This window comes from Myodes glareolus, chromosome 18 (assembly GCF_982192425.1).
Source record: "Myodes glareolus chromosome 18, mMyoGla1.1, whole genome shotgun sequence".
NCBI lineage: Eukaryota > Metazoa > Chordata > Mammalia > Rodentia > Cricetidae > Myodes > Myodes glareolus.
The window spans coordinates 14,924,569-14,951,913 of NC_142043.1; the positions used below are offsets into that span (position 1 = coordinate 14,924,569).

At 46.2% G+C, this 27,345-nt stretch overlaps 1 protein-coding gene across 4 annotated transcripts in view; it reads right to left on the bottom strand.

Annotated features, from left to right (window-relative positions):
• Window positions 1-20,110, bottom strand: part of Adgrf1 (adhesion G protein-coupled receptor F1) — a 48,652-nt gene extending 28,542 nt beyond the window's left edge. Inside the window, exons 1-6 of one of the 4 annotated variants that reach the window (XM_087897995.1) lie at window positions 19,982-20,110; window positions 19,696-19,877; window positions 6,205-6,346; window positions 3,914-3,974; window positions 2,006-2,149; window positions 215-388 (exon numbers count right to left, since the gene is read on the bottom strand). In XM_087897995.1, the coding sequence (XP_087754121.1) occupies window positions 215-388; window positions 2,006-2,149; window positions 3,914-3,974; window positions 6,205-6,273 (448 nt within the window). In that variant the 5' untranslated portion in view covers window positions 6,274-6,346; window positions 19,696-19,877; window positions 19,982-20,110. Of the gene's footprint in view, window positions 1-214; window positions 389-2,005; window positions 2,150-3,913; window positions 3,975-6,204; window positions 6,347-7,904; window positions 7,971-19,695 lie in introns of all 4 variants that reach the window. The other 3 variants (XM_087897994.1, XM_087897993.1, XM_087897996.1) reach the window with 3 other exon arrangements.
• Window positions 20,111-27,345: the final 7,235 nt, after the last annotated feature.

The following is a 27,345-nucleotide window of genomic DNA, read 5'->3' on the forward strand; positions in this document are numbered from 1 at the left end:
GCATGCATCTAGAGGTTGAAATGACATCTAAACATCATCTTGTGTCTTCGGATCTGCTGCGGTGAGGAAGTTTTCACTGGTCTAGGCAAACCTAACTGGGTACTTCTACTTCAGTACCGCCCCTCAGCATCAGCTGCCCTCAGCCAGGCAAAGAACCACAGCACCTGTCTCTGTTGCATCCTGGGAAGAGAGCGCCCCAGCCCACAGTACTTACTTGCTCTCTCACAGAAGTTAACACTCTGGCTGAGGTCTTCAAGAGGGCAGTCACAGCTGGGGAGGGGTCCAGTTGTATTAAGGTAGCAGTTCTGGGGGTCAAGACAGGAGGGAGGAAACCACATATAGCTGTCCTCACAGGCACACTCCGGGAACCCCTTCAAGCTTCTGCAGTCTACAGACAGAAAAAGAAATAGACCACAGTCTCACTGTGTCTGCTTTCTACATCAACTTCTGTTCCATCCTTGGCTCTGACTTGGAATCTGAACCAAGGATTTCTCCGCAGAAGCTGGGAGGATGACAATGTATTTAAGACACAGAAATGTCCAACTCCATAGATTCTGAGGTTGCTGGGCAAATCTTAGCAGAGAAAAAACAAATGGCTTGGCTTAGCACCCAAAACAAGGCTATGGATCCCACAGGTATCCACTGTGATGGAAGAGAAAGACAGAAACATAGTCTCGACATAAGAGTTATCATTGAAAGGGTCTAAAGGGTAGTTGATCCCTATCTCATTTGAGTCCCCATCCATCCATCCACAAATCAGCACACCAAGGGAGAACTTAAAAACCACGTGGCAGGGCTGAAGATGTGACTCAGTGTTTAAGAGCTCTGCAGGGGACCTGGGATTGATTCCTAGCACCCACGTGGTGGTTCGTAGACATCCAGAACTCCAATTCTAAGGGATTTGAAGCCTTCTGGCCTCCTTCGGCACTAAGCATGCATATAGTACACACACGCACACAGACAGACACATATACATGCAGGCAGAACACTCATACATGCTGAGCATGGCGCTGCCTGCCAATAATCCCAGCACCTGGGAGGCAGAGGCAGGTGGATCTCTGAGTTCAAGACCAGCTTGATCTACAGAGTAAGGTCCAGGACAATCAGGGCTATACAGAGAAACCCTGTCTTGGAGGGGGAAACACTCATACACATAAACATTTCAAGTGTTTTAAAAGCTTAGAAAGGCAGAACGATTTGGAGGTGGGGTGATGGTGAAAACGTCTACCAATCAAAGCTGTGCAATCGTTTTGTATTAGGCTTGACACGCCCATTATAAGTCCTTCCATCTTAACAAAGAGCTGAAGGGTAGGGGCGGAGAGCAGGGAAGTAAGCTGGGGTCAATCCAGGATATGCTTGAGAAACTTACGTAGAAGTGTGTAGTGAGTGCTTGTCAAACTTTAGGACGCTTCAGGAGTCCCTAGGGCATTTCACCCCAGAGCCTCTGGTCCCTCATGTCTGACATGGACTAAGGAACATGCATTCCTATTCAGTTCCCTACTCCTGATGGCAGTAGAGGTGACCCGAACACTGTGGGACTCACAGCTTTTGACAAGTTGTTAGACTTCTCTGGGGACCACTTCTGTGGATTGCATTATTAAATGCTTCTTGCTATCTTATGGATACATACTGGAATTTCATATCCCAGCCCGATGAGCCTGGATAGGGTCATAGAATAAATTCTGGTCAATACAGAATTCGTGTCTTCCATTCTCAGCTAAAAAATGTCATTGTCTGTGTGAGGGTCTCCAGGATTTCATGTCTTTGTTGCTCAGAATGAATACATTTGAAGTAGGATCTCACTCATCAGCTGGTACCTGAGGGATGACCACAAACACAGCCCCCTTGCCAACATGCAATGGACATGTCCCATTAAGAAGAAACATTGGTTCTTGACCCCGCAGAGTTTGTATGGAATGGTCATTTTTCACACCACAGCCTACATACCCTGACTGACCCGCCCCTCTCCCCAGTTACACTCCCCATCCCTGGGAAGCTAATTTACATGTGGTGGCCTTCACTCTGATGATCTCGCTGGGCCCGCGTAAGCATGGTGATGGAGATTTCAAATGCTTCAGAAATCTTTTCAGTTCTCTCTTCTCCCCAGGATCCCTGTATGTCATCTGAAGCAGGATCTCGTACTCCTGGGCTGGAGGGAGAGAGGGGTTATCAGAAGGTACCTGTGGGGGCGGGGGGAAGATGTCTTAGCAGTCATCACGTACTGCTTAAAGCTCCTGGACTGTCCCCGATGCTTGTCGCTACATTCCGCACGTCCAGACATGGCCTTAACGTGAGCAAGCAGAAATGCCTCACACATGTGTCACACGGATCTCTCCTCCCACTTCTGCTAGGTCAATAGTTCCCAAGCTCTCTTTCCTGACCCAGACTCAAGGGAAACAGGCTGGAATATCCTACTCACCCTTCTGGGCTAGCTTTGGTTTCCTGGAAATCTCTCCGACATAAAACCCCCAATGTCACCCTTTCCAAAGAACTCATTTTTTTAAATGTTCCATGAATGAGTGGGGGTTTAGGGATTTGTTTGAAATACAAAAACAAAACACAACTAGACCCTGGCTTGTGTCTGTGCACAGTTGTTACCTCTAGTTGCTGCTTATTTAATAACTTTCCTTTCTTTCCCCTCAAAGACGAGCCTTCGGTACTTGGAACCCTGGTGTCCTCGGCTTCCCTATGCCAATTTTACCTTGGGCCTTTGCATGCGTTAACTTTGCAGCAAGGTTGATTAGATTAAAATCTTGTCTACTGTTCCCACAGGTCTTGGAAGTACCCCCGAAATGATGGGGAACAGGGTAAATGTGAACCTGTTCACTTTCCCAGGAGTTAGTGATACTGAAGCCAGATAGGTTGGGTTAAATCTTGTCTTACAGCCCTTAGCCCTAAACCCCAGTTTTACCATTTTAAAATAAAGATGGCAATGATATAATAGAGCTAAACACAGCCTGGCAATAGTGACAGTCCAGTGAATAAACGCTTACTGTATTTTTATTGTCACTGTTACTCTTGGGGAGATCTTGTTTGTGGCGTTCTGTGTTAAACTTTTTGTTTCATTTCCCTGAAGAACTGTAGCCTTGCTTTGGGGACATTCTCATGCTATGCCTAGAACATGACTGCTTGCCATGTATGTGCATTTAAATGCATTGCATGTCAGAAGCCTTTTGGGCACTGCTCTGGAACCTACAACCATCTGGGGGATCAATGTTTTCATAAGGAAGCACATTCAGTGCTTCAGACGGCAGACTTGCATGTTAACGTCCACACTGGGACTCATCCCCAAGCTGAGAGCTCTGCCCATTAATTACATTATAGGAGGGAGGCACAAGAGAAGAGGAACAAAGGAGAGGCTCCGGTCTGGTGTGGTGTAAGATGCCCATCTTCCTTGTCAGCTTGCCTGGATCTGTAGTCACGTAGCAGACACGCCTCTGAAAAGGTATCTGAAGGAGTTTCCAGAGAGGTTTAACTGAGAAGGGAAAGCCCACCCTACATGTGTACGGCACCATTTTGTGAGCTGAATAGAAGGAAAAGGAAGGAAAGCACACTGAACACCAGCGTCATTCCCTAAGCTTCCTGAATGTGGGCACCGTGTGACCAGCTGCCTCGGGATCCAGCTGCCGTTCCTTCCTAACAGAATGGATTGCATGGTCTCTTAAATCATGAGCCCAAATGTGTCAGTCCTTCATCGCAGTGCTTGGGTAAGATGTTTGGCCACAGCAAAATTATGCCAACTAATACACTGTGTCGTTATTTGATCTTTGCTCGTAAGAATTACTGTTATTCTCCCTTTACAGATTCGGGTAATCTCATAATGTGCCTAAGATCCCCTGGCAACTGCTGAGGTCAGAACCCTGTTTTCGTGGCATCAGGGTCCAAAGTACCAAGACATCTAATAGGATCTTACCTGGATGCCTTTTCTCAACCAGACCGACATCTCCTTTTGCTTGGTTGTCATGGTTTTTTTGCTACAAAAGGAAAGAAGATGGCTACAGTGAAGCTTTGTGATCTGCCCATCATAAGGTCTGTTGAGTTTCCCAGGTGAGCCACAGTCGAGCGTGATAACAGATGGCCATGAAAGGCCGTACCAAGGCCTGTTTTGAGCGAAGACCTGGAGGAAGTGATGGTGTCCGGGGGAAGAGAAGGTAATGGTCTTGCAAATGGGCAGGAACAGCATGAGTGCGGGTCAGTGCTATGAATGTGCCCACTGTGACGGTAAAGCAAGGGACTGGAGAGCATGAAGAAGTGGGTGAAGGGAGATGAGTAAGAGGCGGGGCCCAGAGTCCACAGAGGCGGGTCATGTAGGCAGAGGCAAGGTGTGTACGACCATCAGACCAGAGAAAGATTTTAATGCTTCGTGGGAAGGGAAGTGTTGTTGTTGGGTGTGTGTTTGTGCGTTGCGTGTATATTAGTTGGGTATATTAGTGAGTGCACCCATGTGCACATGAGAAGACCAGGAGAAGCTATTGAATGTCTTCCTCTGACAGGCTTTAGTTTATCCCTTGGAGACAGAGGTTCTCAGTGAATCTGGCCGTTGTTACGGCTAGAATGCCTGGCTCAGTGCCTGCCGTCTCCACTCTCCTGGACTGAGCTTACAAATCTCCACTCTCCTGGACTGAGCTTACACATACGCTCAGGTGTCTTTAAGTGCTTGCTGGGGTCTCAAAATTGAGTCTTCATGCTTGCAGAACAAGAACTCTTCCGAGTCAGCTCTGCAGCCCTGGTTTTAGCTTTTCCCCGAGTGAGTCATGCAGAGTTTGGACACACATGAGAAAGAGTCACTCTGATTTGCTTTACAGAAGCCTTAATCCTGGCGCCCTGTTAAGAACAGCCAAGCACAGAAACAACGCAAGCATTTCTGGTGTTACCAAGGGGCTACAGAACTGAGATCATAAAGCTCTCGGTGGAGACCGCAGCGGTGGAAGAAATTAGAAGAGTCTGACTTCTAGACAGGTTTTAAAGTAAATTTTAAAACTGGTTTACATATGCAGCATTACAAGACTCAAGCACGGCACAGTTTTTACCCAGACAGCAAGAGAGTGGTTTGGTAAGAAAATTCAGGGTTCAGTTTGGGACATGTGAAGCTGAGGAACCCTAGTGTCCAAATGGATGGCAGCTACATGAGTGAAGAGTTCGGGCCGAAGCATCTGGACGAAAATATACACTTGGGAATCGTCAGTGACTTGAAAACATTTAAGCCACAATCCTAGATGAAATCATTAAGAAAGTGAGTAGCCCATAGCTGGATTGATGGCTCAGTTACTAAAGCACTTGCTGAACCAGGGTAAAGACCAACTAGAGTTTGGGTCCCCAGAACCCTGTCCATGTGAGTGCTAAGTAGGCAAAATGGCCTAGCTCCAGCCCTGGAAGATAGACACACAGGACAAGTTAGCTACCAAGAGTCATCATGTCACCGACCTCTGGGCCTGAGAGATCCTTCCTTAGTAAATAAAGTGGAAAAACAATTGGGAAGAATTTCTAAAATCAACCTCAGGCTTGATTTTGCCCACACATGTAAACATGCAGACTCACAAATTTGCAACAAATACATACAAATAGGGAAAAAAGCAAGAAAGTACACTGGCAATTGAGAGACAGAGGCAGGAAGATCTTTGCAAGTTTGTGGCTAACGTGGTCTACACAGAGCGTTTCATGCCAACCACAATTGCCTATCTCAAGAAGCATAAAGCAAGGGAAGGATGATGGTGCACATCTCTAATCCTCAAATGCAGGAGGCAGAGGCAGGAAGATTAGTGGTTCAAAGTCAGCCTCAGCTACATAGAGTGTTTGAGACCAGCCTGAGTGGCATGAGACCCTTTACTAAGCACCTATGCCAAAAGAAAGAGGGGGAGTGGAAAAGAAAGAGCAGGCCCATGGGCTATTAGTGTCTACCCACGTGGTTTTCTGTTCCCAAGAGACCATGGCAGAGAATGTGCTGAGATAGGCAAGCTCTCCAAGATGATTAAATTTCCATGGGAGAAGCCTTGTCTGCAATCCAGGCACCTGCACTTCAGAGATTAACTTACTGAAGACCTCACAGGGAATGCTGGTAAATACTGAGGCAAGAACATGGGACTTCTGATACGAAGTCCACCAGGCTCTGTAGCTCAGTTGCCTGGAGAGTGACAGATTCCGAGGTAGCAGGAAGGTGGAGAGAAGGGATGGCTGCCTAGAGAAACCAGACATGTACCGACTCACCTGCAGGAAGCCTTTGGTGCCCTCAGTCACAGGGTAAAGAGCAATGAGCCACAGCAGTCCAACTGTCATTTCCAGTAGCGTCTTCTCCCCTCTCTGGGCCGAACATAGACACCCTGTGTCTGGTCTCTCAGGAGGCTGTGCGCTAAAGCAAAGATTATGAGTCAAGGCTGTAAACGATACATTCAGCATCAGTCCCTCAAGTTTTACTGGAATTTTCTTTGTTCCCTTAAAATATCCAAGGGCCCTACAAAGCACAAATGTGAAAGATAGATTTGGAATGCTTAAACTTAAAATTAACAACCAGGCAGTCTAGCAAGTTTCCTTCTGAATAACTGATGGAGTTAGTAACAAACTGTTCTTAAGTTTCTATTTATATTAAATAATTTGGACAGAATTCAACACACAAACATTGTGATGGTTTCAAAGAAAACTGGCCCTCATAGGCTCTGGTGTTTGAACATTTGGTTTGCAGTGGGTGGCGCTGTTTGGGGAGGTTTTAGGAGGTAAAGGCTGGCTGGAGAAAGCACACCATGGGGTCAGGTTTGGGCGTTTACAGGCTCACGCTTCCACAAAACACTATTTTATGTTTGTGGTTGAATATATGATCTCTCAACGTCCTGCTCCCACTGCCACGTCTCCCTCACCATTATAGACTTTCCCTCTGGACAGTAAAGTAACATACACTCTGTCTTCCTTTCGCTGCCTTTGAACCTTTTATGGTTCTTTATCACAGCAACAGAAAAACAACTAATACAGACGTGGTCACAAAATTAACCTTTTATATATCCAGGCTGTCTGATATTGAAGAAAAGTCATGCTAGCTTACAATTGTTCTGTCTAATACTTAGCCACTAGGCACATGAGGCCTCTACATTTTTTAATTTTAATTAAAATTGTATTTAAAATTCAGTTTCTCAGACGAAGGCTTTAGCACGCATGAGTTCAATCTGCAGTAACACAACACACACACACACACACATACACACAATCAGTTTATCAGTTGCATTAACTGAGAAACACATTTTTTGTCCTTGTATTTTTGTTTTGTTTTTAGTTTAGTTTGTTTGTTTGTTTGTTTTTTGAGGCAAAATTTCTCTGTAGTTCTGGGGCCTGTCTTGAAACTCACTCCGTAGACCATGCTGGTCTCGAACCCACAGAGATCCACCTTTCTCTGCCTCCTGAGTGCTGGGATTAAAGGCAAGCATCACCACTGCCCCACTTGTCCTTGTGTTTTGGAGATAAGATATCATGTAGCCCAGGTTGTCCTCAAACTCGCTACCAGCTAAGGATAAAGCTAAACTTCCGATTCTCTCAGCTGTGCGTCCCAAATGCTCGGACTACGAACGTGTGCGGCCAAGGTCAGTGTGTGTGGTCCTGCGGATGAACCAGTGCTTCACACATACTGCACAAGCATTCCATCAACTGAGATGCATCTCCAGCAACCGGATATAGTCTAAGGTTTACAAGTCACAAGTGGCTAGCGGCTATCATGTTAAGTAGCATGCTACAGAATACTTCCATCATTTTGGAAAGCTTAACTGGACAACAGTGACAGAATATAGAGGATTATTTCCCTGGCCTATCAGCATTTCTTTTACAGCTCAATAGGAAATCATTTTAAAAATAGTTCCCAAACTCAATAATCCCCCTTTAGTGTAAGTGTACAGATCGGTACAGAGTGGGCTCTCTCTGCCACTTACCTTGCTTCTTGATGAACTTAACCTTCATGTGCACACTGTCATCCCTGCCGGATGCTGCTCTCTGACCTGAAGAGAAAAGCATCAGGGATGGGGGAGGACTACCATACCCATGGCCGGTTTTCTAGGGCCTTCTGGGGCCTGCTAAGGGAGCGTGGTGCACATATGGTATCTGTATCCCTTGCCCTCTAGGGTGAAGGAATGGTCCTCTCACATCCCGCCCTTCTTCCTGCTTGCCAAAGACTCCTCTTAGATCTTGGGCTGGGTGAGTCTGCAGATGGAAGCCTATGCCTCAATCATTATTTTAGGTCTTGGCCTAACTGCTCTAAAGTCCGTCTGCTACTGCCTGCGTTCACTGTTCTCCAAAGCTAATGGGTATTTGTAAGTGAAGAACATTTCGAATTTTTTTTCTAGCCTGCAGTAACACAATACAATATGCACACACTTATCTTTCTGTGTCAGCATTTGGGGATTGGTCCAGGGCTGCTGAACATATCAACATCTGCACAGATCTCTCATATAGACTGGTGGAGCCACGGTTCTCAACCTGTAGGTCATGCCGCCTTTGCGGGTCAAGGTTGCATAGCAGATATCCTCCATATCAGATATTTATAAACTATAATTCACACTAGTAGCAAATTTACAGTTACAAAGTAGCAATGGAAATAATTTTATGGTTGGGAGGTCACCACAACATGAGAAACTGTGTTAAAGGGTCACAGCATTAGGAGGGGTAGAGTATCCGGCAGTGACTGAGACACATCTTCCCACAGACCTGAACACAGTGCGATGCCAGTGCTATGGAAACAGATGTTATGTTGTATCGCTTAGGAAATAACGAGGAGAAAATGACTGCATGTATTCAGGGCAGACACACAGTATCAGCCACAATGATCAGGTTAATGAGTATTTTATTTTACTCATTATGTGTACATCATGTGAATATTTGTACATGTACACACAGAGTAACTGGATTCTTTTCTGTGTTGTACTTTGGATATTCTCTCTCTCTCTTTCTCTCTCTCTCTCTCTCTTTCTCTGTGTGTGTGTGTGTGTGTGTGTGTGTGTCTGCATGTGTGTGTCTCTGCGTGTGTCTGTGTGACTGTCCATGTGTGTGTATGTGTGCACATGTGCATGTGTGTATTCTAGTTTCTCTTCCACTACTATGATAAAACGACCTGACAAAGCCATGGAGAAAGAAAGCCTACATTTATGATGAGTTCCACCCCCGCACCAAACGGTCAAGACAATCTTCAGCACACTCCCTACTGGCCAATCCAATTCAGAACACCTCATCCTCCTGCCTCTACTACTGAATTTCTGAGATTATGGGTATGCGTATCCACACCACTGGTTATAACCAAACCTTGGATATTTGCCTTTGTTTTATTTTATTTCAGTTTTATTATTGTTGTCAAGCGTGACTAAGCTAATACTTCGATGTAGTACAGCCGCATAGCTAGGGGAGGTGGAGCTACCCGCTTCCCTCTTTTTCTTCATTTCCAGGAAGACTCTTCTAATTTAAATTGCCAGGTATTCTTTTGCTTGTGGCTTGTAACCCTGGAGCTGACAGATAGGATAACAGTCTCTGTACCCCACCTGTGCCCTCTCTGTGTGACAAGGACTATTCTGAAATGAAAGGCCTGGTGTCATGTGATTCCCACAACTCTCTGTACTCTCCTGCTAAGAACGTTTCCTCCCATGTGCAGCCTCAGGCCGCAAACCCAGCTCAGGAAGCCTGAGTGACAGCTCCGGTCATCCTAAGGAAGTCTCCTCTCCACCTTATTATTTCTCTGACTCTTTTTCTGGACCGCCTCTTGGGACTTTTCCAGAATGTTAATCAGTGATGTACAGTCGAGGTTTGCATTGATCTGTAGGCTGATCGTGAATAGATACACCATGAAGAAAGAAGGGAAGGGCTGGAGAGATGGCTCAGTGGTTAAGAGCACTGACTGTTCTTCTAGAGGACCCAGGTTCAAGTCCTAGGACCCACATGGCAGCTCACAACTGTCTGCAACTCCAGTTCCAGGGGATCTGACACCCTCACTTGGAGGCAAAACACCAATGCATACGAAACAAAAACAAATAAATATATCATTTTTTAAAAAATGCTTCTAAAAAAGAAAGAAGAGAAAATAAAGAAGCAGCAGAGGAGAAACAGGAAGGATTGAGAATAGAAGAGAACATTTTGGCACTCTTTAGAAAACAGAGACATACATATTTTCCCTAAAGCCTGCTAAATTTTGAACAAGTTCAGCCTAGCTATGGCTGTTATTAAAGGTATTCAGCAATTCTCATATCCAAGTGGATGTACTTCCGGACGATCTCTAGGCTAGGTAAAAGATCTATATACTTAACCTGGTTCTGCAATAGGTGTCCTGGTCCAGGTTTTGGTACCTCCTGTATTGGTCTATGTTATACTGTGACAAAACATCAGGCAAAAGCAACTAGCATAATGGGTGACTCGTTTGGGCTCATGACTTGAAGGTACCGTCCTCTAAGCCAGGGCATGGTATCAGGGGCTGAGTTTTCTGATCACATTGCAGTGACAGTTAGCAGGCAGAGAGAGCTCACGCTGGTGGGTAGCCCCGTGTCTCTGTTTTATCCAGTCTCAGATGTCAGTCTGTGGAATAGGGTCACCACATTTAAGGATCTTCCCACCTCATTTAACCTCATTTAGAAAGTCCCTCATAGACAGGTTCACATCAATATCAACCACCACTGCGCTAAGGCTTGAACTAATGGTTTTCCTCTCTGGTTCCTTAATGTGTAGAGTTTCCTATGCTACAGGGTTGGACAATACATTAAATAAGAACAAGAAACCCCAAGGTAGGTATATCTGAACTTCAAAGAAGCAATGATTAACATTTTAGGATAATTTTGCTCTGTGTGGTACTTGGAACATTCTCCATTGTCAGATAAGATGAATTTATCTGACATTCAAATTTAGCTGGGCATCCTGTATTGGACAAGTCAAAGGGAGAGAAATATCATCTCAAGGTACACAGATCAAGACAGCCTCTAGTGCTAGCCTGCCTTCCCTCCGGTGTTGACCTTCTCAACTGGAGGTCTATGTGCTCTAGGCTTTCTGTGTCTTTGTTTATTTACCTTTAAAATAAGAGAGTCAGGCCAGGAGGTGGTGGCACACACTTTTAATCCCAACACTCAGGAGGCAGGGGCAGGCAGATCTCTGTGAGTTCGAGGCCAGCCTGGTCTACAAAGTGAGTGTCAGGACAGTCAAGGCTACACAGAGAAACCCTGTCTTGAAAACCAAAGAGAAAGATAAGGGAATCAGGATCTAATTCGCAAGTTCCTGGGAGAGTCTAATGAGTTACTGTGTGTAAAGTGGCCCAAACAGTGACCACTGTCCACTGTCACCCACGCAGGTCAGCAACACGTTATTCTGTCCACCTTATTCCCATTTGTGAAGCTCCTTGCTGGAGTACGTCAGGACTGTGCTTCAATTCTGAGTCCAATTAACTTGATCCAAGTGATGCCGTCGGTGTGACGACCCACACCACAGACATTGTGGCCTCTAGGTCTTCAGGTAACAACCGGAGCGCATTTCTTCCAGGAGCTAAATGACCTCACTCAAAGGAGGACCCTCAACATAAAGAAAGCAAAGTGTGTGTGCGCATGTGTGTGTGTGTGCGTGCGTGTGTGTATGACGCGTGTGTGTAGTAACTCTATATATACATCCTGCTTAACTTTGCATTCTTAGGCATAAACCTCATGGCATTTTAATCCATTTCCTTCCAAGCCAGAGCGACCGAGTCCAAGATCTTTGTGTAATTCCACAGGTAAGTTGTCCTTGTCACCAGAGCGTGGGTATTTACACCACATTTCACTCTGGGGGCAGCTAACGCCTGGTTGACAGCTGTGTTGGCATTACCATCTGTGGAAAAACTTAACTGTGGTGGGGAGATGCCCCCCCTCCACGCACACACACTTCCTTGAATTCATTCGAGTGAATTCATTTCTGATAATCCCTGTCCTTTATGTAACCACAAACAATCATTAAAACTTGCTGGTGTGCCTCTGGGGACGGCGGCACATTGTCTCCACGTTCTTTCAGTGTGTGTTTGTGGACACTGAGTGTCGTTTGTTTACGTCAACAGCAGCCTCCTTATCCTCCTGATGTAGACCTGAAACTGCTCACATGGACTGACACTCTCCAGCATTTTGAGCAGCAATCTAATCTTAGGCACCACCGAACGCTGAGCTTTTTGGCCGTCAGGGTTTATGGAATGATGCCTTTTCTTCTATAAATAGAAGCATTCCCTCTATTTATTAATATTATTATTATTATTATTATTATTAGCATGACCTCTCTCCTCTCTGCCTTAAAATTACAAGCACATGGGTGCACACACATGGGGAGGACAGAGCAGGGCTCCACAGAGGACTCCTTAGGTGGTAGAGGTACATGCCTTTAACCTCAGCACTCAAGAGGCAGAGGCAGGAGGATCTCTCTATGAGTTTGAGGCCCGCCTGGTCTACAAGAGCTAGTTCCGGCACAGGCTCCAAAGGATAGAAACCCTGTCTTGAAAACAGCAACAAAGAATCATGGCTCAACCGGGGTTAGTCAGAGGATGTGAGCAAACTCAGTTTTGTTTTACTTCTCATTCTATGGGCTTGGGGCAACACTTTTGTGGGAGGTGTCTTTGCATAGGAACCCCCGCCGCTGTTTGCCTTTCAGATAGGTTTGTAGAGAGAATAGTGTGGGGGTGGGGTGCACGGAGAAGGCAAAAAAAATCTTTGGTGAGCAGATCAAATTTAAGAGCTAAATTTTCTCTGAGGAAAAAAATTAAAATTATTTACAATTTCAGTGGGTTTCCATTTATGTATAGACATGGCCAACAAGAGTTTTGTTTGTTTGTTTGTTTGTAGCTACTGTTTTGAGACAGGATCCCCTGTAGCCTAGGCTAGTCTCTCCCATTCACTATGCAGCCAAGGCTTGAAATCCTGCCCCTACCATCCACATGCTGTGATTGCAGACATGCAGCACCTGCCCATTTAAATGAGGTCTCAGGAATGAACCCCGAACCTCACCCTACCAGCTGAGCTGCATCTCCAGCCCCCAGCCCCGCAGCCCTGCAGGCCCACAGAGTAAAATTTTAAATGAATACTTTATACTCTAACCTAACTGTGTGTAGAATGTGGTAGGAGAGGCCTGGATGAGTCAATCCAGTCTAAGGTGTGCTGCTTAAATACAAGGTTTTGTGATATGTCGCGATCTCTCTCAGGAGTCAGTGCCCACCTCTCCTGTGAGGGCTAACACCAGGTCCCCTCACAGGCGCTCAGAGTCAGCATCTGTGTGTGTTCTGTTTATTTCCCCTGCAGAGCACTCGTCCAGTTATTCTTCCGTTCATTCACGCCCGTCACCAAACACATGCCTGAAAGTCTTGACGCTGTTCAACGGGCTTGTTTTCTCCTCACACTGGTCATTCAGCTCTGAGCATCTTTGAGATGAACTGAGAGCGAAGGTCTTGGTTAGGAACAGAGATGGGATTTTTACTAATTCTTAGTCGTAAAGGGGCCAAAGAATTATTTAGCTCAGTCACCTCTCCTTCATGGATTCATTTTGAAATCAGACAAATTGACTTATTTTCAACCACTGGAGAAAGAAGACTGCGTGGTGAAATGCATTAGCTAATAGCAGTATAACAGTGTGGACTGCCGTGGTTATAGCTACATGCATTAAGAGAGACAGAGATACTGGGAGGCTGAGAAGATGTCTCAGTGGGTGAAGTGCTTGCTGTGTTTGTTAGTGTAGAGACCCGACTGAGGATTGCTAGCCCCTATACTAAAATTCAGGCAAGGCTACAGGTGTTCATAACCGCTGGACGATGGGCAGAGACAGGAGGGTCCCTGGAGTTCATTGGCCAATCTAGCCAATCACTGAGCTCTAGTAGTGAGATACCTATTTTTAAAAAAGCCTTAAGATGCAAATCAGTAGAGGAAAATATTGGAAGTCAACTTTCGGCCTCCATACATGTGCACAGGGCATGTGTACCCACAAAACCCATATGCACATACATGCAACATACACAGGGCGGGGGGACAGAGAAAAAGTAAAACCCCAAGAAGTTATGGTGAAACTCACTTTTGCAAACACCTGGGAGGCGGGGATAGAAAGTCTCTGCATTCCGGGACCCTTGCTGATCATGCTTCGCTGTGTTGGACTGAACGGCTGCATTTTCGGAGGCCAGTGTGCGGGTCTACTAAGGCTGAGTCCTTTCTGTTCCTAACTAAGCTGGTACAAAGCTAGTTTTATGCATGTTCTTTGCCCTGCATTAGACTTCAGCTAGAAAGCATTTCTCCTGTTGCTGGCAGTTTCACTCAATACACCAGCTGTCCCTTCCCAGCAAGGGTGGCTGTTCTAGCCACCTGTCTGTGCTTTGTCTTACAAGAGCGTCATTGAGGATGCTTCTTTGTTCTTAGCTCACCACTCAGAGTTTCACCTGGACTCCTACTAGGTTTTATGTCCCAGAGAAAACACGTCCAGTTCAGTTATGTAAAACCGTAAAAGGTTTGTCTGCAAGCCTGGTAGCTAACTTGGAGCTCTGTCAGTCACTTGTGCCTGAAGACTTTCCTCTAGTGATTTGTACAGTGTGAGTTCTCCCAAGCACATACAGGGAGATTAATAATCTTGTAACCAAGTTTGTTCTTCCACACAAGTCTCAGCCTAGGTCTCATTTCCATCATGTGACATTGGTGGCTAAACCAATGTCATAGGCAAACCCTGGAGAATCTGAGCCTCCTCCATACTGCTTTGCTGTAAGGAGCCGTCAGAACATTGCCATTGTTAAATGGTGCTGACCTCCTACAGCTTGGAGGTATACAGATCCTTTGATGCTGCCGTGCAGGATAGAGCGCCTGGGGCTTGTGTTTTGCATATCAGAGCCTTGGTTCCCTGGACCTTGCTTGGACAAGGGGGGGCGTCTCACACTTTGCTGTATGCTGTGAATATCACTGGTGAATAAAGAAATTGTCTTGGGCATGCACAAGGAATAGAGGTAGGCGGGAAAACTAAACTGAATGCTGAAAGAAAGGAAGCGGAGTAGGAGAGAAGCCATGGAGCCCCACCAGACACGGACTCTGGAACTTTGCCTGGTAAGCCACAGCTTAGTGCTGATACACAGATTACTAAAAATGAGTTAAATTAAGATATAAGACTTAGCCAATAAGAAGCTAGAGCTAATGGGCCAAGCAGTGATTTAAATAATAAAGTTTTGTGTGATTATTTCAGGGCTAAGCAGCCAGGAACCAACAAACGGCCTCTTCTAACTCTTTGCTTTAAAGAAAACTCAGCATAATGGAACTCTGTCGTTGGACTGGGGAGAAGTCTCAGGGGGCAAAGTACTTGCTGCACAAGTATGAGGACTGGAGTTCAAATCCCCACACCCCTAGATAAAAACTGAATGCCTAGCACAGGGTCTGTGATCCTGGGATCTCTATGGGGAGATAGACCAAAGGCAGGAGGAGCTCCAGGCTGCTCACAGCACAGCTAGCAGACAACAAGGGGCCCTGTCTCAAACAGAACAGAGGGGCAGGACCAGCAACTGAGGTTGTTCTCAACTCTCACACCTGTGTTAAGGCCGATATATGCACACCTATACTCTCACACACAAACACGCATGCACGCACACACTCACACACACACGCATGCACCAAGAGAAGCTCTAATTTGCAAAATGCTTCTATATATATTAATTTTTTTGGTAGCCTCGCAAATTACAAAGAATTATTTTGATTTGCATCCATGGAAAATAAAGAGGATAGACCTGAATTCTACTCCACTGCGTCACTCTTTCCTTAAATTATCTTTTTCAGTCGATGAGTCAGTCAGGTTTTATTTCTTGGAGCGTGATTTTAATAATTCAAGACTGAATTGCGATCCCCATCTGTATACATTACAAACGAGTCCCCTTGTTTGGGAAAAGGAAGCATACATGTTTCTCAGTAATCATCCTAGGAACTGTGAGTGATTTCAGTACCTTGAGTGGGAAGAGACTTTGGTTCACAAGGACAAAGACAGAAAGCTGGGCCTTCTGGGAAGGAGCTAGAGAGAGTATGGCACTGGGTCTTTGCCTGTGAACAGAATTAAGCTGCTGCAAATTCCTCCCGACTGAGATACTTTCTTTACTTTGACACGAGGTCTCTAATTCACAGTCCCCCTATCTCTGCTGGGATTATTGGTGTGGGCCACTATGTCAACACAACCCAGTTAGAGAGATCGATTTAAAATAAGGGTAAAACGAGGTGACCTCTGACCTCTTACCCTACCTCTTGCGTGGTACAAATATAGAGTGTCTGCGTCATGATTTTCTTCAGAGCAAAACTAAGTTTTTCAGCCAGGTCCTCCAAGTGGTCATTCCAGAAATAACCACTGCTGGGTGCTCCAGCGAGCCTGAAGATGCTAACAGTCTGCAGCTACACCCAGAAGCCTTCCGGACTCCATGCTGTGTGCAGAACCAAGAGCAACCTCACGACCTTCCCTAAGGGCTCCTATAGTGCATTTTCTCACATATACAAATCCCAGGCCAGCCAGGACTTTTCCAGGTTAGGGGGAAGGCTCTGTTCCAGAAGGTTCACTGCTTTGAATGTCGGTAGAGATGCCGCTTGTCTTAGTTAGAGCTTCTATTGCTGCGACCAAACACCATGACCAAAAAGCAAGGGTCGGTTTGTTTTTTTTCAAGACAGAGTTTCTCTGTAGCTTTGGAGCCTGTTGGCAACTAGCCCTTGTAGACCAGGATGGCCTCAAATTTACAGAGATTCGCCTGCCTCTGCCTCTGCCTCTGCCTCTGGAGTGCTGGGATTAAAAAACACTCACTTCCACTGCCCAGCCAGAAAGGGTTTGCTTGTTTTACACTTCAGCATTGCTGTTCATCACTGAAGGAAGTCAGGACAGGAACTCAAACAGTGCAGGATCCTGGAGGCAGGAACTAATGCAGAGGCCATGGAAGGGAGCTGCTTACTGGCTTGAAGCCCCCTGACTTACCAACCCCGCCTTCTTGAGGAACTCAGAACCACCCACCATGGGCTGGGCATGCACATAAGATAAAATAACGAAATAAGTAACAGGCGCCTCGGGCATATTATGTGACTGGCCAGGGAGGGTATGACTGGGAATGTGCTAGTCCGGAGTCTCTGTAAGGCTGGGCGTGGCCAAGAGGCCACAATAGTGTGAACCCTTCACTCTAACCTGCAGTGTCCCAAGATAAATTTCACAGCCATAAAGATGATACATCTACCCAATAGAGAACTGGGCCACCCTGACATCATGGGATGATTCTTTCTCTAGTGTGACAGTTCAGGCGAAATCCAAAGACATTTGGGACACGGTCTTCCCTTTGCAGCCCTAGGTAAGGCCCTGTGAAAGGAAGTTAAGAAGACAACTATGTAAGCTATTTTGAACGCTGCTAACACACTGGGTGTGACCTTAAGCGGAAGTGTGAATTGGGTGACATTTGTCCTGCAGGTGCCACCCCTCTACTTTCTGAACTCCTTACCTCGTGACACACATACCTTCCACTGCCTTGACCCCAGGTATTCTGTGCCCTTATGATCATTCTACTTCTTCTTGCTCTGAACCAAAAGGCTGAACTCACTCCTTGGCAGGCACAGTACCACCCACATAATTTCAACATTCAGGAGGAAGAGGCAAGGAGGATATTGATTGTAAGACTAGCTTGGGCTGCATAGACAGACTCTGTGTCAAAAATAAGCAATAAGTAAGTAAGTAAATAAAAACCATTTGCTCATGTCCTGGTTTAAATGAATGTGTGCACTTATTTCTCTTGTCTGGGAGTGTATTTTTAGTCTTTGAACTGAGGTGGAAAGGGCAGCAGAAAACAGATAATAATATGCACACATGCACACACACACACACACACACACACACACACACACACCATTCTTCAACCTAGAAAGAAAAAAGTTCTAGAATGGTGATGCTGACGCTGTTATGATATCTTTTGACTTTTGGAAGAAGTAAGACATGTATGGCTTCCAGCAAAATGCCACATCAACTTGTGAGCCATGTGAGCCTTCATAGCTGGAATCTACAGGTTCAGCACACATCTTCCCAGCTTCCATTTTTATCCACATCCGTACTGTATTATAAAACAAGCCTCCAGCTTCTTACAAGAAGAGCCAAACAACTTACTCAAGGCTTCATCACTTGCCCAGCCATCCTTATCAGAGAGATGGATTTTAATTTCAATTCTGGTTGGGTGAATAGTTTTTAATAATGAAATTAGAAAGAATGTAACAAAAGACTTGTGTTAGTATCATGACTGATTGTAGAATATACCTTTTTTGTATTTTTGCTGTTTTTTATAATCTCTAGCGCATGAGTGTGTGTGTGTGTGTGTGTGTGTGTGTGTGAGAGAGAGAGAGAGAGAGAGAGAGAGAGAGAGAGAGAGAGAGAGAGAGAGAGAGTGTCAAGTTTATTTTAGTGAAAATTGCCATGAAAAGACAAGGCTGCTCCTTCTCCACATCCCCTCCCACCTGACCTTCTGTTCATTATTACTGTTATTATTGTTGTTGTTGTTTTTGTGCGTGTACATGCGTGCATGTGTGTATGTGCACACATGAGCAAGAATGTATGATGCAAGAGGGCATGTGAGTGCCATGCGAATGTGTGGAGGTCAGAGGTCAACTTTGTAACTTTGGTTTTCTCCTACCTTTGTTTGATCTGCAGAAATCCAGCTCACACCATACATCTGAGCCACCCGGTTTATCTGCTGAGCCATGTGCCCAGCCCTGCACCTAGGGTGCATTCTTCCTTCAGAACCGGTCTACCTTTTTGTCACTGCCCTGAGTGAAGATACAAGGTATCATGTGCATGTAAGTGGATCCCTTCCTATGATTCGGAGAGGTGACTCAGGCTGGCTTTACACTCTCTGTAAAGCTACGAACGACCTTGAACTTCTGAACTTTCTGCCGCTGACTCCCAGGGACTGGGGTTACAGGTTTGTGAGACCATGCTGAGCTATAAGTGAAATTTTTATGGAAAATAAAAATCAAGATTTTTTTAAGATCTGTGGGGTAAAGTGTGGTATGTCAAATTTATATTTACTTGAGGAACAAGGGAAAACAAATTTAAAGGTTGGTTGCTTTTCTGAAGGTCACTCAGGGAGTTCAACTGGGTGATAGCTTTCAGGTTTATACTGGTGTGGACAAGGTTTCAATAGATTCACCCTACAGTGGAAATAAACTAATTGTTTCAGTCAGTTATGGTAGCGGCACACACTTTTGATCCCAGTACTTGGAAGGAGGCAGGAGGATAAGGAGTTCAAAACCAGCCTGGGCTACATAGTGAGCTTGGGGCCAGCCAGGACTACATGAGATCCTGTCTTGAACAAACAAACCCAATAAATAAAATCCAACTTCATCGTCTCAAGCATGATTGAATTTTAAGAGTGTCTGCCCCGTTGCTAGTTAGATACAGCCAAACAAACGACACTTTTAGCAGGTTCCCTGTATGAAGCTGACATACGTTAGTCAGCTGAACTTTCCAGGCAGACGGGGGTGAGCCTGCCCTGCCCTGAGTAGAACTCTTGGCTTTCAGCTGGAAAACCACATTTAAGACAGAAAAACTAACTCAAATTATAGAGTGAGGAAGGGACAGGGCTCTATTGTTTCTGATAATTGCTTCAAAAACACTCTTCCTTGTTTATCTTTTCAGGAAATGAGATGTTGAAATCGGAATATTCCTCACAGAGTAAGACACAGCTTAACTAACAGAGCTCAAGCCCCAAAGAGTCAAACAGAGCGATTAGCTTACCTGAGCCTCCTGTCTCAAAGCGTGGCTGAGCCTTTCTCCAGAGCTCCCAAAGACTGGCTCTGCTGGCGGATGGCAGCGAGCGCTGATGGGACCAGGGCAGTCCCGGCAGTCGCAGGTCCACTGATGTCTCAGCAGCTCCGGCCAGGTTACTGCCTCTGCCAGCAAACCCCAGGGCACATCCCCTGCAGAAGGAAAGCAAAGACACTTTCCACTCCCTCTCCCTCCTCTTGGAGCCTCTGGTGGCTCCGAGCTGGCAAAACGAACAGCTCAGAGATCAAAGACTTACTGCTTCTGCCAGTAACCAGAGACGAGAGGCTGAGATCATTAGCTACAAAGGGGACAAATATGCTCTTGGGTGTGCAGATCAGTACCCTACAAAATGCCACTCCCTCCCTCGGGCGCTCCTGTCCAGTTCTGGACACTCAGGGTCACACCCCACAGGGTTGAAGGAATGCAGGCCTCCCTGTAGAAGTCCACGGAGGGGAAGCGGGTGAGCTCTGTGGTAGGTAAAGTGTTCCCTCTTCCAACCTTCTCACTCAAGGCTAAAGAGTCACCATACTGCTCTCCTGGATGAAGGACCCCCAGACCTTCCCAGACCTTCTTGTGGAAAAGCATGTACCGAGCACTGGCAAGACAAGATGGCAGGAACATGCTGAAGGTGAGTGACATTTGTTAATGATTGGTTTACTATCTAAAGCTCTAAGCACTTTAAAAACTGTGGTGGGTCTGTTGTGGGTCGGTTGCCATGCATCGATGAGCATCCTGGCTCATGAATTGCTCTGTGGTTCAAGTAATGGAGAATGAAAACCCCCGTGATTTGAGGGCACCATGCATTGTTCCCTTCTCCCTCCTCCAGTCTTGGGGAAAGAAAAGTTTTCAATGAATTGAGGTCATTTCAATCTCTTCTTGTGCTCTTCCTGCAGAGTTCTGCCTGTTTCCAAACCAACCAGTTGTGGATGGCACCAAATTTCCACTCAGTACAAATGGCTGAGAACTTGTCACTTGTCCAATACCCAGCAGTCTGGGATTATAGATGACATTTTTTTTTTGCTATTGTCTAGATTAAAATGGCTTGCAGCAGCACCCACTTTACTGGCATCTTCATGGCAAGATGCTCCTAAGGCGGGACAAGCCAAGTGTGGAGAGGCACACTGTTGTCTCAGCACCCAGGAGGCTGAGGCAGAGGGATTGCATGCCTTTGTGGCTAGCTTCATAGTGAGTTCCAAGCCGGCCAGGGTTAAATATGAAGATGCTCTAAAATAAAAATGTACATACAGAAATCATTAAAATGGGGCTGACAGCGTACGGGTTATTTGGGCAGGACAGTGGCTTGAAGTTGAACACTAGGGGCAGAGGGGAGGGGACACCATGGAGGACTAACAGAATGGTCAGTTGACAAGCTGAAGATGACTAGGCTAGAAGCTCAGAGAGAAGGTGCCTCACTCTCCTTCGCTCTGTTGATTCTAACCACTTCTTAGGGACAAGCGCGTGACTCTCATCACCAGTGGGAGCGCCACCACTTCTTATTAGACCACAGGCCCATTAGAGGGTTCTAGAAAGTGAGACAAGCAATGAACTTTAGGGGATCTCATGACTTTATTGGTTTGGAAACAGGAGGTTACAAATCTGAACCACTAAACACACTCGATGTTTTATAAATTCCAAATCTAATAAAATGGGTCAGGCTGTGTCTAACATTCAGGTCATTTCAGAAATAAGGTGCATTTGTTTAAACTGATGACTCACTAATAAACCACTTATTTCTTCCTTCTGGTTTCCTCATAAAAGCCAGTTAACACGTGAAGCTGGATTCCTCTGGACTTCCTGGTCAGGCTGTGGGGCATACCATAGATGTCACAAAGGACAGAACAGAAGGAAGTGGTGTAGGATTGGTCCCGTGACTGCCCTGGGTCTTGCCATTGTGAGTCTAGACCTGGGCTAACCTACGGAGGCAGAGCTGAGGACCTGTGCCCTCTAATTTGATTAAAATGCTTCATTAGCTCTAAAGTAACACACCCGACCTGAGCAGAAGTGTTCACCTGTGTTCAAAAAGCAAGGTAAACATGCATTCACGTGTCCTACACCTCATAGGTTTGAATTCCACAAATTCAGGAGACTCATAAGCAAGACTGAGATAAGGAAGAGTTTTGAACCCCACTGACTTCATCTGCTGATTTGTTTTGTCAGCTGAATTGCTTTTGCTTAGTCTCCCATAAAAGATTGGGGCTAAGTAAGGTGTGGTGAGACACCCAGTGATCTCAGCACTCAGGAGGACCAGGAGTTCAAGGTCACCTACACTCCTGTAGTGAATCTGATACCTGCCTAGGATACCTGAGATCCTGTCCCCAAAGTAAATAACTAGATAAACTGACACAGCTTTCTAACGTTGTCATATATATTATCCTCATGTGTAGGTTTTAACGAATTATTTATTTTGATTTTATGTGGATGAGTGTTTTCCTACATGCATGTAAATATATGTGTGTGTGCGGTGCTGGAGGAGGCAAAATTACAGTTATGACGTAGCAACTAAATAATTTCATGGTTGGGGGTCACCACAACATAGGGAACTGTGTTAAAGGGCTGCCGCACTAGGAAGGGTGAGAACCGCTGCCTTCAGCCTTGAGCAGAGTGACTTATGGAGCACACTTTTTGAGGGACAGGGTATCACACAACGGGACTGCTATCAAACCCAAGTCCAAGGATATCCAGGACTTCTGTGATGACACCTGCTTATGAGCCCAGCATTTGGGAGGTGGGGGCAAGAGGATCATAAAATAAAAGCTTTTATACCTAGAGGACAAGATTAGGAAACTATGGGAAGGAAGCTCCGCCATACCAGAGACAAGCACACCAGTGCGAGCTGACCCCGAAGAGCAACTTACAGAGGAGTCAAGTGCCATGCACCTCACCAGCGTGGCTTACTGAGAACTTACTGAATATTGTTCTGAGCAACTTCCATGCTCAATAGTTCCCACTGTTGCTCCCATTTTATAGATGAGGACATTGAGGCTCAGAGCGGTTGAGTAAATGATAAACCAGGAAGCCATCACCGCCTGACCTTAAAGTCTACTCTCTTAACTTGCAAGTGGCTGTTTCCCAAAGACAATGGAGGAACACAAGAATAAATGTCTGGCCGATGCTGGACAGCAAAGGCAGAGGTAAGCACCGGTGCTGAGGAGGGGGTGGGTTGTGACTCTGAGCCTTCTGTGGGATGCTGTAGAGCCCTGCATAGCTGAAAGAATCCGTTTACTATTTCAGACAACAAATCCGGGTTCCCGGGGAAACTCAAAAGAGCTAGGTGAGATGTCCATCTATGGCTCCATTCAGATTGCCGTGTTTGTGTTCACGTGCTGAAGATAGTGCTGGGAAGGGAGCTGGGAACCGCAGAGCAAATGAATCATTTCCTCCCTCGTTCTGTCTCTGTGTGTGTGTGTGATTTGCACGTATGTATACACATGTATGCATGTATGTGAAGGTCAGAGATGAATGTTGGGTGACCTCCTTGTTATACCCAGATCACAATGTTCCCCCAAAACCAATTAGAAGACCATGTTCTGTATATAAAAGCAAACAGCTTTTATTCTTACACAAGTTTGCAAACTCGGACTCTGTGTGTCCCACGTGGAGTAATTAAAGAGCCTCCAGCTCAGTTGGGGTTGGGTTTTTAGAGTAGTGAAGGTGGGGGTGATGGATTTCGAAGGTTTAGGATCCCTGATTGGCTGACATTTGTTGAGGGGTACCCTGGTAAAAAGCAATGTGTGTGTGCTGGCAGGTGATCCTATCTACAATGGCTGGAATGTTAGGAATTTCCTTTGGAAGGTCTGTTCCTGGGAGGTGCCAGCTTATGGCTTTTCCTGGAACTTGGTGCAGCCCCATGTATGTATGGCCAGACTGCCCTGGGCCCCATGTATGTATGGCCAGACTGCCCTGGGCCCCATGTATGTATGGCCAGGCTGCTCTGGGCCCCATGTATGTATGGCCAGACTGCCCTGGGCCCCATGTATGTATGACCAGGCTGCCCTGGACCTCATGTATGTATGACCAGGCTGCCCTGGCCCCACATAGCCTGGGCCCCCCATCCACATTCCTCATTTGCTCTCTATCTTGCTTGTTTGCTTCTATCAGGTCTCTCCTTGAGCCTAGATAGATCACTAGGTAGCCCCTGGGTTCTGGGAATCCTTCTGTGTCTGCCCACTGAGCACTGACTGGGATTACAGAGAGCACTGATTGGGGATCCGAACTCGGATCCTCAACGCTATACCACAAGCACTTTGTCAACTGGGCCACCTACTCAGACCCCCTGTCTGTCTTTAAATTGGAAACCACACAGCACTGAACAGACAGTCTCTCCAAGCTCAGAATATCCTCCAGAGGTCACGCAAAAGCACACCCCCAGGTGTTGGCACACAGTCCTGGTGACCTCACTGTGGACAGCAATTCACACAAGGTTTAAACTGCCCTGGGGACAACTTCATCCTGCTACAGCTCACAAGATACCTACTTTAAGCACGAACACTCCGGAGGCCCCAGGGCCCTTCTCAGTAAGACACATCCTCCACCCAACCTCCCATCCCCAACAGGGCACAGCAAAGTAAAATAAACAAGTTTGCTGGGTTAGAGACGAACAGAGGGAAGAAAAGAGACTCTCCCAAAACTCTCCTTGAACAAACCAGGCCTGACACACCTGCAGGCACCTTCCTCTAGCCTTGTGGCTTTGCTTGTGTGCTCTGCCCCAGGAGGACAGACATCTGGAGGAAATGCGGTGAAGATTAAGACGTGGTTTCTTTCAGCAAGCCTCAGTGTGACCTCAGGACTTCAGAATGTCTGAAGCTAAGCAAGGGGAGCCATCTAGCGGCGAGCACTCACACTGTGGCAGAAGACAGCACCTGTTTAAAAAGTCATGGAGAACAGCTGTCAGATTACCTAATGAGGGCGCAGAGGGATGAGGGCGAGCCAGCGGGTCACTGGGGAACCGAGAGTCAGACTTGTCCTGTCTGGTCTGCTGGCAGCACAGTCTGTCCACTCATCCATGTATTTCTCCAACACACATTCATGTTAAACGTTACTAGGCACAAGATGTGATACTCTAGACCCTGGATTGAAGAAACCAAACCGAAGCTGCAATTACTATCTTCAAGTACCTACAGTATGGCGGAAAACTGGTCCGGCAACAGTCAGTTAAAATCGGCAGTGATGAGGGCTGACCTCCTCACACCGGGAAGATCATAGGAAAGGCGCACAAACGAGCCCTGGAGGGCAAAGAGGAAGAAAAATCTAAAGCACAGACCTCAAGCTGGCATCCCGAGGGCCTCATCTGGCCCACAGATGTGTTTTGTTTGGACCACGCCGTGTTTTTATAACTTAGAATTAGTCGCCTATGCTTAAACATCACAGGATTTCACATGAAAACCCAGATTTCACATTCTTTTAGGAAATTGGACGATCCAATAATTCTAGTTCCATATTCCCACGGGGTGACATTCAACTAAGCTATGCAGAAATGCTTTTCCTACGGCTCTTTCATAACGGCCAATAATTTGCTTGTTTCAGTGAATCCTGGGATGTTTCGTGTGAGACACGAAACTCGAAACCACAAAAGCTTGTCACTGCAACGTCAGTTTCACAGGCTGCCGTGTCTCAACCTACAAAAGTGTCTTCTTTGTCGGGAGGGGATGGTGCAAATGCTCAATTCCTCCCCTTACAACGTACATCAAAATTAATTTGATTGAGATTCTAAATTTTAAACGCAGCATGTAAAATGTGAGTGTCTCAGAAGAAAGCACACAGTTGTCATGTAACTGCTGGCTGTGTGGGCTGCTTTGCTGCTCCCGCGACAAAACACGCTGATCAAAGCCAGGCAGGGGTGGCACACGCCTTTAATACCAGTGCTTGGGAGGCAGAGGCAGGCAGATCTCTGTGAGTTTGAGGCCAGCCTGGTCTACAGAGTGAGTTACAGGACAGGCTCCCAAGCTACAGGGAAACCCTGTCTCGAACCCCCGCCCCCCAAAATAGAGAAGAAGTTTATTTGGTCTTGTGCCTCCAGGGGAATAAAGTCCTCATGGAGGGGAGGCACAGTAGCAAGTGACAGGCATGAGTGCAAGCGTGGGACACTGAGAGATCACGTGCTCAGCCACAAACACAGGCAGAGAACAAAATGGATGTGGCCGAGACCTTAAGCTCCCAAAGCCCAAACCAGTGACATAATTCCTCCAGCTCCAAACTGCACTCCCAATTGAGAACCAAGTGTTCAAATGCCTGATCTATGGGGGCCATTTCTCATCCTTACTTCCACATTCCACTGCTCCCTGCCCCCAACTAGGCCCATAGCCGTATCGTAATGCAAAATGAATTTAGCACAGTTTCAAAAGTCCCCATAATCCCTCACAGTCTGAACACTGCTTCAAAGTCCAAAGTCTCTGCTGAGACGTGTGGCAGTCTCTGACATACAACCCCCTGTAAAATCAAAAAGGAAATTACACACTTCTATCAGATAATGACCCAGAATATACGATGTCGTTCCCAAAGAGAAAACTGGAGGTATAGAGAAGAAATACAGAACTCAGAAGGCCAAACTCCAAAGCCTGCAGGGCTGTGTATAGGTTTAGATGACTGCACCAGGTTTATCGCCTGCAGCACACACTTGTCTCTTAGGGTGGATCTACTCTCTGTGTGAGGATCTCCTTGGAAGATACCTCATGGCTCTGGCATCTCTACCATCTAGGGGTGTCTAACGAAATCCAGGCTTCACTTCCACAAGTTCACACAACGGACTAGCAGGGCCTTCTGCCTTCACAGGGCCATCACGCAGGAATCTCCTGACACAGAGTGCCCGGCCTTAGCAGCCCTCTGAAACTCCAGAGGAAGAATCCACAGCCCCTTCACTCTTCCAGCTTGCGTGCCTCTACAGCTAGTTCTACCTAGATGATGCTGCCAGCAGGGAATGGACCCTGCCTCCCTGAACCACATCAGCAGCAGTGATTTCATCCAGATGTTTTCTAAGAGCAGAAAACACCTTAGGCTCTTCCCCAGGTTGGAAACTTAGCTGGGTGAGGTCTGATCCCTGGGATACCCTTCCCTTTCTCACGGTGGAGGGCTGGAGGCCTTTCCTTAAGGGGCAATCCTCCTAACAACTACAGCCTCTCTAACAGCACATGCCTTGGCCACAACATTTTGCTTCCTAGTGCTCTTTTTCCCTCTCCGAGTGGCACATTTTATACTTCTTTCTGCCCGTTTGCTTTTTACTGTAGGTTTGCCCCCACATACCAGTAATAACTGTGCCGTCAAGTGAACATTATGTAATCTTGACATCTCTTTAGCCAGAGAGACTGGTCCATTACATTTTAATTTTGCTGCATGCAATTTATCAAGACTTGGGCAGAAGGCAGCCAGATACTTGGCAGAATTAGCATATGACTATCCTTTAGCCCAGTTGCTAATATTGTTCCTTTCTTTTCTTTTCTTTTCTCTTCTTCTTTCTTTCTTTTTTTTTTCAAGACAGGGTTTCTCTGTAGCTTTGAAGCCTGTACTGGAACTAGCTCTTGTAGATCAGGCTGGCCTTGAACTCACAGAGATCCGCCTGTCTCTGCCTCCCAAGTGCTGGGATTAAAGGAGTGCATCACCACCTCCTGGATCACTTGCATATCTTTA